General features: G+C 38.0%; 1 protein-coding gene across 1 annotated transcript; it reads right to left on the bottom strand.

Moving 5' to 3' along the window:
• Window positions 1–1,618: 1,618 nt before the first annotated feature.
• LOC126599665 (nuclear pore complex protein NUP98A) lies at window positions 1,619–8,022 on the bottom strand. Its single transcript, XM_050266078.1, has 13 exons — window positions 7,875–8,022; window positions 7,595–7,664; window positions 6,980–7,270; window positions 5,652–6,356; window positions 5,308–5,535; window positions 4,688–5,205; window positions 4,514–4,595; window positions 4,345–4,405; window positions 3,721–3,859; window positions 3,424–3,540; window positions 3,143–3,320; window positions 2,751–2,789; window positions 1,619–2,574 (listed from the first exon to the last, which is right to left on the bottom strand). Exons 2-13 carry the CDS (start codon window positions 7,611–7,613, stop codon window positions 1,883–1,885), a joined length of 3,069 nt encoding a protein of 1,022 aa, XP_050122035.1. The 5' UTR covers window positions 7,614–7,664; window positions 7,875–8,022; the 3' UTR covers window positions 1,619–1,882.
• Between the last annotated feature and the right edge of the window lie 5,678 nt (window positions 8,023–13,700).

Genomic DNA, 13,700 nt, shown 5'->3' with positions numbered 1-13,700 from the left:
GGGAACCCCGACTAGCAGAAGCTCAAGAACGCCCTTAGCCCTGGCGAATATTTTCAGGTCCTTGCAGTTGTCGAGACATTCATGCAACTCTCGATCGGACTGAAAGTGCATGTAATTCCGTACAATTTGACCATCGGCCAAGCCATGTGCAAACGCCTCCGTGGATGCGCATGCGGTAGTGCTTATAGGGGCCAAAAGACTCACAGAGGCATTTCAGTCTTCTCCTAGCCACAGTCAAGGAAACTCACCAACATGGAGCCTCGAATCTGGGATCTCCCTGTATTTTGAGAGTCGAAATCCGCACCCTTACTACTGGGTGACTTGATGTGGTTGATTAATCTTATCATTGAATGAACCAAATTAAAAAAAAACATAGTGATATGAAACCAAACTAGTCTAATATTTTTATTTTTTTGAACTTTTATCTTAGGACGCCCCGATCTTCAAATCCTAAATCCGCCAGGCACTCAGGTGCGGTGGCCCTGGTGATGAAGACTCAGAAACGCCGCCGTGCCGAGATGGAGATGCCTTATGCATGTGTGATGACTCATGACTAAGGATGGGTAACCGCGGTTACTCGCCCATTTAAATTAAACGGTTACGGTTATGGGTAACCGTTTAGATAAATAAATGGTTATGGGTATAACCGTTTACCCGTGAAATTTAAATGAGCGGTTATGGGTATTAACCGCGGTTATAAACGGTTAACCTTTTACCCATTTATTTTATATATATGTAAAACTAACACAAACCATGTTCTCAATCTAATAATACTTAGCATCCAATAAATTAGCAAGGAGTTCATCGGTCCTTCTCTCAATAACACTGCTACAGGAATAATGATTCTCATCATCAAGAAATTGGCCAAATTAATTTAAATTCCTTGTGGGTAACCGTGAAATTGACAGAAATGCTTTGACAGAAATGTCTTCTAAACAATTTTTGTAACCCAATAATACTTAGCAAATATTATTTTTACCTTAATTGGTAACAGTTAAAAATATCGTCAGTAAACTATTATTTCAATTATTAGAATGGTATAAAGACTTAAAAAATTAAAATATGGAAATGTATGATGAATGTATATATAACGGTGTTTAATTGTAAAAAAAAATAACATTATTACAATTTGTTTTTTAATTTTTAAGTTGTTAAAAAACATGTAGACGGGTGAAAAAGGGGTAATGATAAAAAAAAAAAAAAAAAAAAGATAAACGGGTTAAAAAAGATAAATGAGTAAACGAGTATTAAACGGTTACGGTTAAATGGGTATGCGGTTATGGGTATGGTTAACCGTTTATAAACGGTTATGGGTATAACCGTTTAGACAATTACCCAACGGGTAAACGGTTATGTGGGTATCAGCATAAACGGTTATGGGTAAATAACCGCGGTTACCCGCCCGTCATAACCATTGCCCATCCCTACTCACGACTGCGTTATAAATCGGAACTCGATTATATTAGGTATGAATTGGAAACTTGATTTCATCTGTACACACAATTATTCCACCAACACTCCTTAATTTTTTTTTCTTAATACAAGCGATATTGTAAAAATTCGTGTTCTTGACTTAACTCTAGTACAAAAATGGGCAGAAGATAATGGAAAAGTAGGATTATTAACAAAAAAGAGTTATTCATTTTTTCTCGATTGCAAATCACAGTTTAACCCATACAAAATAAAATAAAGGACCAGTAGATCATAGTCAGAGCGCCAGGAAGGCTTCAACAGCTATCATACCACATCCCCTAAATTCTATACAATTCCAAAATTAATCCGCATCCATGACAAAAAGAACAAAACCCTTGGCCAAAAGAAAAACACACAAACATTTCCCCCGACCACATATTTAACACATCGGATCGAACTCCATAACCCGTCAGCAGTCTTGGGCAGCAGCAGCATCGGTATCCCAGTCGTCTTCCTCTCCCAACTCGTACTTACTGAAGTGCTTTACCCTGAACTTCCACTCGCCTTTCAAGGCATCATAAGAAACAAATTCGGCTCCTTGATCCTCTGCCTTCTTCTTCAGCATCTGCTTGTATCTCTCAGTCTTTGGGCCTTCTGTGAACTGACGTCCTGTTTTCTTGTCAGTGCATGTAATGTTGAGAAGTGTAACCTCAGCAGGTTTGTTGAGGCCTTGCCCGACGGGAGGTTTCTTATTGTCATCCATGTACACTATCACCTCCCGATTGTTGAACTGCACCAGAGCCTCGAGATCAAGGCATCGCACATCTGTCTCCCCAAAGAACTTGATGCTACCATACCCAACTCGTCCAACCACAAAGTCCTTGACACGACAGCAGAACCCCGGGTCCGCCCTTTCCTTAGCTGCCAATTCTTGGATTCGAGGCTCTGTATAATAGTCTGTACGCCGGAGCTTTGGCATTAGGGCCTCAATGTCAGCACCATGCTCATATGCAATAGCAGCCTCACCGGCTCTATGCCCACTTAGTGTCATATATGAGTCCCCCTTCTGAACAGAATGATCATCATGAATTCCATTAGGTTTCTGGTTGACTTTGACATGATTCGCCCGCTCTTTCACAATTCCATTTTCTTTTGGCGTTTCTGAAACAACGTTAAGCAAGTCTGTCAACACCACAGATACCATTGACCAAGTACATTCTCGCTTAATATCTTTGTTACTTTTTAACAGCTCTGAACTTTAAAATGCAACCACAAAAATACAGTAACAAGAAACCGCAAGCCAAGTGAAAACAAAAATCATAAAAGCATATACTCACTATCTTTATCCTCAGAGCCTGCTTCTCCTAGAATTTTTCCTGAAACAATATTTCGTTCAGAAGAGTAAGCAATGTGCAGCAAGCCAAAATATGCTCAGTCACAAAAATAAATTTGAAAATTAACTCATAATAATCTAGTGTGTGGGGTATCAATACCCATGAACAATAAAAAAATTCTCAATTAGGCCAGAAGGCCCGGAACCCGTCAACAAAAATACACTAATAGATGTGAAAAAATAAAAAATTCCCTTACAAATGGCTAGTAAAAGCATTTGCATAGGCATTACATATGCCCATTCCAAAGGTGAACTATTTCTCAAGCCAAACATGAAGAGGCTGTACAAGTGAAAGGGCAAAAGGAAAGCAAATGATAATGGCACAACAGAACTTACCATTCTCATGCACTGGAGTCGAAGTATCCTTTAATGGGGATGCTTTCTCAGCACCAACCCTTTGAGGCCACTGTTCTTTTGGACGAATGACGAGTGCTCTTGGGTTTTCTCTGGGAAGGAAAAGAGCATCCGCCTTGGGTGTGTTATCTGTTTCTTCATCGTCAACAAAGAATGGGAACTGCAAAACAATAAAGGCAAATAGGTGTAAGCACAAAATTCAAATGTAGCCTGAACATAAAACCAAATACGGATTAACTGTTTACATGAAGCATCACCCTCACCCTTGGATCATCATTCTTAGGATTATATTTTCTCGCAGGTAACCTGACCCGCCTTTGCGACAGGTGTCGAGAGGTCAACAAATATGATACCTTAACAGGCGCAGGTTTGTCTACGACCTGGGGAAGAAAAAAAGTCAATGTCAACATCCTAAACCCTTCACACGAGGATTAAAGAAGAAAGTTATCAACTTAAAATCGCAACCACATAGAAGTGATTGTCGACAGAAATTAACACCTTAAAGTCAAATTCAATTTCAAATTAAACAAAAACAAAACCACATAAGAAATTCATATTACAGGCATGCTTGAAATTCCATATTGAATTGACGGTGCAGTTCCACCACGACCAATTGACATCTGTGGCATTGCAGGGAGCGTTCCAAATGGATTTGTAGCAGGTACTGGTTGTACAGCTACAGAGCTTTGAGTGGCAGGCCTATGAAAGACAGTACAGATCAATATTTTCCGGTTCAATTCTTAAATGTAAAATTCAAAAAGAGAAAGAAAAAAAAAACTCTAAATGTTGTAATCCATGGACATAGAGAAGGAAAATAAAACCTCCTAGTAGCTAAAAAAAACCCTACATTGTAAGGCCAAAGAGCAGGTACATATTGGGAGAAGAACATTGTAAAAGTTAATATTTGGAACATGTATCAACCTAATTAATACTCTTATTATTAAATGAGCAATAAAATCACACAAAAAGAACCTATTCCCTTTTTAGATTTGTTTCAAATGAGATATCCAAATCCAACGATAGTTGTTTCATCCGAAAATTTTCCACAATTTTTTTATCCATGTAAGTGAAACCAGAGGGGTATACCACTTTAGATTCTAAAAATGTGAATTTAAATACAATATCAGTAAATACACCGTGTACACATGCACACAGATAGAAGAGATTTGAGTCATATGACATACAACTGTCCAAAGTTATTCTGACCAAGAATTCCTGTTGAACTTCCCAAACCACCTGTGTTGCCTACAAAAGCAAACACCAATTGATGAAATCAGAACCATCAACTGACAAATAAAACCTCAATGGCTATATGGAATGAGAAAACATAAAGATGCTCAAAACATATGTTACCTGATTGGGTTTGATTAAAACTGTTGAAGTTAAAACCACTATTCTGAGTTGGCTGAGATGAGAAAGGCACAGAAAAAGTTGGCTGCACCGGAAAGAAAATAGGGAAAAAAAGTTAACCAATAACCAATTAAAATCTTTTACAATTAAAATTAAAAACAACCAATAAGAACTTACAGCTGGTTGACTAAAACCCATTTGACTGCTTGTAGCACCAGCAGCAGTGGAGATCGTTAAACCAAAGCCAGTAGAAGGGTTACTGAATGGCTGAGAAAATGTTGTATTCTGCCCAAATGGATTGGTAAAAGCACCACCGGTCTGGGCAGCTGGAGGTGTGGGATTGAACGGGTTTGAATTAAATGTGGAAGTTGCTGACGCAGCCGGAGCAGGAAATGAATATGCAGAGCTTGACGAACTAAAGAGAGAGGAAGATGAGGTTTGCGGGAAAACTGTAGAAGGTTGTGATGGTGTAAAAGGACTAGTTGAAGTAGAAATCCCAAAACCTGATGAACTCAATGGTGTAGACGATGTTGCAAAGCCTGTATTAGTGAAGGATGGAGTTTTTGGAGCAAACAAATTAGATGAAGTTGTGGCATTAAAAGGACTTGAGGCTTGAAATGCCTGTGCAGGATTCAAAGGGTTTGGCTGTGAGGTGGTAATGCCAAAGCCACTCGAACCAGCAGGAGCTGGACCGCCTGGAAGTCAAAAATATAACATTGTGAACTTAGCAAATGCTATTATTGCTGACAAATGCGTCAAAATTTCTAAGATACTGAAACGTTAACTAGAAACCATACCTTTATCCCCCAATTGATAATCCTCCCAGCGGAGTTCTTCATGACTTTTTTCTTTATATGCAGGCATTGCTGATATTGACTCCAATTTCCCAGCAGCACTAGCCCCAGTGCCACCATCGGGTTCAGGAGTTGCAGCATATGCAGCCACTCTACTGCCCCCGCGTTGTTGGCCCCCAAAAGCTGACTGCCCAAAGGCACCAGTGTTCCCAAATGTTGTTGATTGAGCTCCTGCATCACAAATTATAAAAATATAATACAACTACAATGAAACTAAACAGAATGAGCAGCGGGTCCATTTTTTTTTTCCAAATGTACCACCACTCATATGGATCTGGAGTACTCACCAAACGGAGAACTCTGTGCTCCAAAAGGCGATGAAGCAGCAAACTGGCTGCTACCAAATGCAGAACTTGATTGGCCAAAGGTAGGAGTTGATGGAAAGCTGAACGATGGAGTACTGGACGAACCAAAACCAGGAGCACTTGAAGCACCAAAAGCAGGATTGGTTGAAGTACCAAAGGTCGAGCTAGATGAACCAAAGGCCGGGGTGCTTGAAGCCCCAAAAGCTCCCCCAGATCCAAACAAGGGAGAACTCGACACCCCAAATGCAGCTCCTGTGCTTCCAAATGTAGGACTTGTTGTGGAACCAAAGGCCGGGCTACTTGTAGCTCCAAATGCTGGGGTGGTGGCAGCACCAAAAGCTGGCGTGCTGGTAGCACCAAAAGCGGGGGTGGTGGTAGCACCAAAAGCTGGGGTGGTGGTAGCACCAAAGGCTGGACTACTCGTAGCACCAAAGGCTGGACTACTTGTAGCACCAAAGGCTGGGGTGCTTGTAGCACCAAAAGCTGGGGTGCTTGTAGCACCAAAAGCTGGGGTGGTGGTAGCACCAAATGCTGGCTGACTGGATCCACCAAATGGCGTGGAGGAACCAAATACACTGCTCCCAAATGCTGGCTGTGATGGTTGAGTTGTACTTCCAAAAGGACTTGTTTGAGCAGGATTGGACCCAAATGCTCCAAACACAGGCTTCTGACCAAAACCAGATGAACCTGTTGAAAGAGGGTGTACACATGGAGGAGAGAAACAAAGGAAAAATCATCAGTGACAAGAAACCAAAATAGCGAAACAATTGAGCAGAGAGATGAATAACATGTAACCAAATAACACAGGAATTGTTTGGGTTGAACATCCCATTATAACTAGATCAATCTTGTTGATGAGCTTCTAAAGTGGAAATAATTCCGCAGATAAACTAAGAAGCAAAGTGACATGTACCCCTTGAAATACAAGATAAAATCAATCCCTCACACAAAAATTACAGCCAGAGTAGTTAAGGTATAGTAATCATCCCTGTTCCACTCTCAAAGTCTTAATTCCCCCTAATGATATTTGTCATTTCACAAGCCAACTGCACCAATAGATTTATACCAAGTAGAAAGTTTCAACAACAATATGGATATCTTGTACAGAATGCATAATCCACTAATATCACGTACTGAAAGCCTAATCCACTCATAAATGTCCAGAAAAAAACTCAATACAGACTTGAAGGGCATTGTAAATGATTCCCAATTACCATATATCATAATAGTTATATCAAAAGATCAGTTGAAGAGTGGTGAGCAAACACAAAACGAGAAAAAAAAAGTTCAAATTTAATCCATTGGCTTACCACCAAAAGGTGATGGTGAAGGACTAGAAGTTGCTCCAAAAGCAGGCGTTGTATTTCCAAAAGCCGGTGAGGACGCAGCACCAAAGGTTGTGGAGGGAGGAAAAGGTGAAGAAGCTTGAGCTGCGCCAAATACACCAGTTGAAGTTCCTCCAAACATGGTACTCCCTGTTTGCGCACCAAATGGGGTTGTACTACCAAAAGGCTTAGGGGCAAAAGGATTGTTATTTGTGCTGCTGGTCTGCCCAAATACCGATTGGGACCCAAACGGGCTGCTAGATGACTGTCCAAAAGCTGTTAACCAAATCCCACAAATTAGATTATTTTCACAACGAAAAAAATTACCAAGCCCGTATATTTATCAGACAATCAAACAGCATAAACAGAAGACCAGATAACATTGCCCAAACCGCTAATAAATGGATGTCATATTCATTTTACAACGAAACAAACAGGAAGTGTATCGACATCTTCCCAAAACTCGACATATGATTGAGAGAAAACCCAGAAACCAATTACTCGTGTCGGAACGAATTCAAATATATTGAATGCAGTAAGAAGGATGAAACAAAATCTGACTCCAAGGATCAAGTAAAAGACAGAGACAAAGAAGCTTACGATTAGAAGAACCGAACATTTTCTCTTACTATTCGGCAATCAAAACCAGAGCTATTTTCTCGATCTCGGGCTGTAAAGCATACAGAACACAAAGTTAACACAAATATACAGCACAAGACATATATTTAACAAAGCATCGAGGATTTAATAACACAAGAAATCCCTAAAACACGAATCGAACTAAACGCAAACGACAGCGTTAACGCATTAAATCCGGCATTAAATGCAATCGTAAACCTAATCACCAGAAGAAAACCGAGGATTAGGGTTTTCAAAGTACCTGAAGGTGAGCGAAAGTAGGGATTTCGAAGGCGGAAGCGTCGGCCGTCGATCTGAACTCGACGGAGGTTGTGAGTTTCGAGATCGGAGGCGGCGGAAGGCGACGGAGAGAGGGCGAGGGAGGAGGGCTTGGAGTCGCGGAAGGGAAGAGGGCGAGTCGTTGCAACTTGCAACCTCCCGAAGTATCACAGTTGTCAGAAATGGGAGAAGGCGAAAGGTTTTTACACGAGTGGATGGGTGGGGAGGTGCGTGACGGGCGCGTCGCGTTAATAGTAATTTCGTGATCTTGGCGTGAAAAGTAAGCCGTAAAAAATAAAATATATAAGGAGAGAAGGAGGCATTTCGAACATGTCGTCCGATTTGCAGCGTCAAAAGTGGTCAAGTCGTGAATTACGGATAGGTAAAACTGAAACATATTTGCTTAATCTAGAACGGGTGAACTCCAAAGTTAGGAAAGAAAGTAGGTGCAATAACGTATCGTCTTCCCCGATATATTTACTTAATTGAAATGGTGAAATTGTGAATTAGATAATGAAGTTACTAAAGCTAATAAAAACAAATGAGTTGAGCGACAATACACATTGTTGTTAATAACATGTTTATTCATTTAGAATGGATGAAGTTGCGAGTCAAGAAAGAAAGTAATGTTGAATAAGAAAATGAATTAGAATGAATGTTTTGTATTCTTTAATCACATGTTAACTTATTTGAAATGAGCGAAGTCGTGAGTCAAGGAAGGGAAACAATAAATTAGAACATCTTTAGACTCTAATCGAAATCATTGAAGTCTCCTCCTGAATAGCTTCTAACATAGTCAAGTACAGCTACATTTCAGATTAAACACAACATAAAAATTTTCAGATCAGAGGGATGATCGAAATGTCCATATTGAAGATATGGTGCTCCTCCACCATAACTGGTCGACATCTGTGGCCCTGCAAAGTTTGGAGTAAACTGATGCATGACATCATTTGTTTTTCAGTCCAACTCTAAATGTTTATTAGAAAGTTCCAAATGTCAAAATATACAGTAGACAACTTGATATGTAAAATAAAGATACATCGACGAATCAAATAGGTTTGAGAAGGATTAAAGAGATGACAACTTTTGTCTTAGAAAGAAGGTCAACATTTTCCTATACCCCAAAAACCCTAATTCTGCAAGCCTCTTAGCCGTCAGCTCATGGTTCTAACTTGTGGTTGGCAGCTAGCCTGTCCACCCTCTTGAGAATCTTAGCTCTTCTCCCACTCTGCATCCTTCCTCTCCCACCATCTTCCCATGTGATAGCTTCCCTTTTTTTCCTTCCGACCCCTCGTTCCTCTGTTTCTTTACTTCTCCTTATCCTTCTAACTTCTCCCTCTCTTTTCCCTGTGTTATTTGGCTTCTGCATTCCCTTTTATTTGGGCTTTTAATTTCTGGTTTCCTTAACTTAACCTTCCTGAGCTTATCTCAGATCTTAGCTTTTATGTTCTTTTTTTACCTCCGATGTTTCTCCCCATCATCAATCCTCTATCGCCAACCTATGTTACTCTGCCCATCGTGTATCTATGTTCACGGCACACTTTGGTGTTGGGTAGTTGTTAAAGTGCGCTTAGCACTATTTGGTGGGATTATGGGAGTGTTTTTTTTTGCCGATGGCTTGCTCACCCCATTTTCCGTTCATGGAGTTTGTTCATGGGTTCTTGCTCTTGGTGGTAGTGATGGGTCGATGAAAGTGGCACATCTAGCGGGGTGGAGTTTGCATTTTTTCAAATCTAGAGTTTTTGTTGTTGTGGACTTGCTTGTTTTGGGCTTTTCGGTTGTAATTACTTTTAGGCTATGCTTATATTTGGATTGCCTTGGACTTTCTATTTCTTGTATTAGTTTCTTTATTAATGAAAGTTATCTGTTTGACCAAAAAGAAAAAAATGTCAACATTTGAAACCTTATCTTTTTCTTGTATTTTCTTTTTTCAAAAGAGGTGAGGTCTATGTCCCCCCCCCCCCTCCATTTTTCTTGTATTTTCTTTCTCAACATTTGAAACCTTAACCAGACTGATAAGAAATCTAACAAAAGATTGTTTAGATTGTTTTGTTATAAATTATATTTATTATGTCGTTATTCACATTCTGGGTCAATATGGAATATGTAAATAGTTGAAACTTTTTCTATGTAAATCCTAAGTTTACAAATAGGCATTCTAATAAAAAGGAAACATACTTTATTTCTCTTCCCCAATCTCTCTGTCTCGTTTCTCTCTTTTATGTCTTTCTCTATATTTTAGTTCCAACAAGTTATCAGCATGATAACGCTCTTAATTTTAAATTTCAGAAAAAGAAAGAAAAAAAAAAGAGAATGGCATGAATACAACAAAATCGAACTCCATATTACACGAGAGCAAATGTTATACATGTTGAAGAATCATGAATCACTCTCTCAAAACTCTAGCAGTGTCTAAGTTCTTTTTTTCAGGGTTATTTTTGTTTCAGTCCCTAATCAACCTAATTGTTAGAATGAACCCTTATTTGTTTAAATAGTTTGATCGAGGTCTCAAACATCATTTAAGGGATTTAACTCTTGCATTTATACATTAAATATCCCACAAATTGTAAAATTTAAACAAATTCAAATAATATTTTTACAATATAACAATTACTTAAAAATCAATAATAGAGTAATATTGTTCTTCACATAGTTCTAGCAAAAAAATAATGTACCCGTGTAATTATTAATATATTTTAAGAAATAACTATTGATATATTTTAGAACATAAAATAAATACATATAATTAGCATGGATACATTCACAAAAATAATATGGGTACATATTAGAATTCAAAATTAAGGGTACATATTAAAACTAAAAAGAATATTAGTACAAATTTAAAAAAGGGTACAAATTATAAATAGAAATATATGGAAAAAAAAAATACTAAAAGACATATTTGGAAATAATTAATAAGTTTTTCATTTTTAGATTGACATATATTGACTTGTAAATAATTTAAAATTCTAATAATGACATGGAGAAAAGTTAAGAGACTTTGATAAAAAGAAAAAAGAAAAATAAGAGATGGTAATCTAGTTTATCCTTTTTTTTTTAAATAAGGTAGGGGCTATGGATATATATATATATATATATATATATATATATATATATGTTTTTATGATTTGATATGTTTTTATAATAATATTATTATACGTATGGATTTTTCTAACGAATTGATTGTGTTGTTATACATATGTAATACTCCCTATTTAAAAAAAAAGTATATACCAAAGTTCTAAAAAACACTAGATGTTAGTCGGGCGGCAGGTTAGTGCCTAGCGCCTAGGCAGCTAGGCAGGGTCTGGACGGGCACCTAGGCGGATTTAGGTAAATTTCTTATATATTTTATGAATTAATTAAATTTACTATATCAAATGTAAATAATTATTGACTAATATGCTATTTCTTATGGAAGAACATACATGTGTAAATATTTTATGTACATATATGATATGCTTGCCTAGGAAAAAAACAAAATATTATCTAAATAATTTATAATTTATATAAGATTTACACACACACCACACACAATAAATATCCCAAACTTTTAAAAATATAAAAAGCCCACATAGTGGGTGGTTTTCATTATTAAAATCATCAAACCGTCCACCTCACCACTGCTCTTTCACATCACCCGTCCACCTTGGGTAGTTTTCATAATTAAAACCATCACAGTCCATGATTTTCATTATTAAAACCATCTGGCTTTGACCTTGGATTTGAGAGTCTGAGACCATCACATACTGAAATGTTTAAGTCCCTCTCTTCATTCTTCGCACTCTCTCTTCTCTCATCTTCACAGACGAGTTGCACTTCGCCGACAACATTTTTTCTTCCCTCATCTTCACAGAGACGAGCAGCAAAAATTCATCGGCAGTCTCTCTCTCTCTTCCCTCTTCACATAGACGAGCTACAGAAAATTTTCGGGGCTCTGCTGCTACGTATAAGATCGGAAGTTGTAGATCTTTTGCGAAAATTACAGCAAGTTTGGGATTTGCAGCGAGATTCAAACCGCCTAGACTGCTGCCTAGCACCACTTAGCCTGCCTCAGGTGCCTAGGCGGCCGCCTACGTCCTCCCCGTCTAACTGAACGTTTTGGTATAAATCGGGTCAGAGCTCCGCCGCCCAGCGCCTAGGCGCTGCTTAGATCGATTTTTAGAACACTGGTATATACAAATATGTGTGTGGGTAATTATTTTTAGGGTTAATCTCAGTTCATTATTATGAAGTTTTTTGGTTTTCAACATTTGGTACATGAAGTTTTTTTCATCCCAGTTTGGTACCTAAAGTCATAATTTTAGGACACTTTCATACATTCCTTAAGTTTTATATCAAAACCTCTGCTAACTGATGACGTGGCGTTCACGTGGATAATGACTAGGCACCACATGAGAGATGGAAGGCTTTGAAAAATTGGGAGTTGGGGGTGAGAGGGTTAGAAGAATTCCCGGCGGCACCGACACGGGCATTTGGTGGCTCCCCTGTTTCGGTGCTTCATTTATTCTCTCTCCTTGATGGCTTGTGAACCAGAGCTGCTCTGAATCAGATTTAGGATTTGTGTTGCTCAGATTTTGGGGATTCGGATTTTTGCAAAGGGTGGAGGTGAAGAGGGTGGGGGAGAGAGAATGGAGGGGAGGTGAAGAGGGTGGAGGTGGGTCAGTTATATTGGGTGGGTGCAGAGGAGAGAAGGGAGGGAGCAGGGGTAAGGTGAGGTAGGAGAGGTAGGTGTGTAGGTTACAGAGGAGAGAAATGAGGGTAGGAGAAGGGTTGGTTCCAAAAAAAAAAATTAATTTTTTAGTATTTTAATTTTTTTTAATGTAATATTCACGTAAGCCCATACTAACACCTGGTGCCCAGTCATTCCCCACGTGGGCGTCACGTCATTTGTTAATGGAGGTTCTGACGAAAAACTTAACAGATGTATAAAAGTTTCCCATAATTATGACTTTAGGTACCAGATTGGGACGAAAAAAGTTCATGTACCAAATGTTGAAAATCAAGAAATTTCAAGGTAGTAAACAGAGATTAACCCTTATTTTTATTTCAAACATAATGATTTTATTGGATTTCTTTTATATACAATATGTACAAGAACTCATATTTTGACATGTAAGTTTGTAAGGACTCTTTCACTACAAAAATATATTTTTGTCTAGCTAGTACTTTTATACTTAACATCTAATTATAAATTGTAACACAATATGCATTAAGTTGGTAGCTTCACGTAGATTAGATTGTTTTGTTTGGCTTTTCATTGATTGGAGCTTTTATTTCACTACCATTTGGCTTGCCTATTTCTTTCTAGACTTACCAATGTGTTTTGATCCAACAAGCTTACCTTCAGATAAACATTTATGTGGCCTTTGATGTTTGCATCCATCTTGTATGATCAATGGCGGAGGCAGAAATTATTCGGTTGGTGGGTTAAGCTAAAATTATTACTACGAAATCAAATGCTTAATTTTTTTTTTTTGTTGCCTACATAAAGCTATATAATAATAAACCTGAAAGTAATAATTTGAAGTAAGAAATTTATAGTTTGTTTTCTAGGCTTCTAGCCTTCAAATTTTCAAATGAATAAAATGAGGAACCACGAGTGGTATACTAGTTTTAATTTATTACTATTAAATTATAGTATTGATTAAAGTGATGAGTGTTTATTTAGCATCTATTAACTCTCTTTTTTCTCTAAGATTCAGACCTTTCATTTTCTAGGTAAGATACGTCAAATAAAAATTATAAAATAGCCCAACTAATTAGTATTCTTAAGCTTAAAAACTAAAACTCTCCCTTTTATAGC

The sequence above is a fragment of the Malus sylvestris genome, chromosome 14 (genome assembly GCF_916048215.2).
Source record: "Malus sylvestris chromosome 14, drMalSylv7.2, whole genome shotgun sequence".
In the NCBI taxonomy this organism is placed as follows: domain Eukaryota; kingdom Viridiplantae; phylum Streptophyta; class Magnoliopsida; order Rosales; family Rosaceae; genus Malus; species Malus sylvestris.
This window is presented reverse-complemented; position numbering and strand designations above follow the sequence as displayed.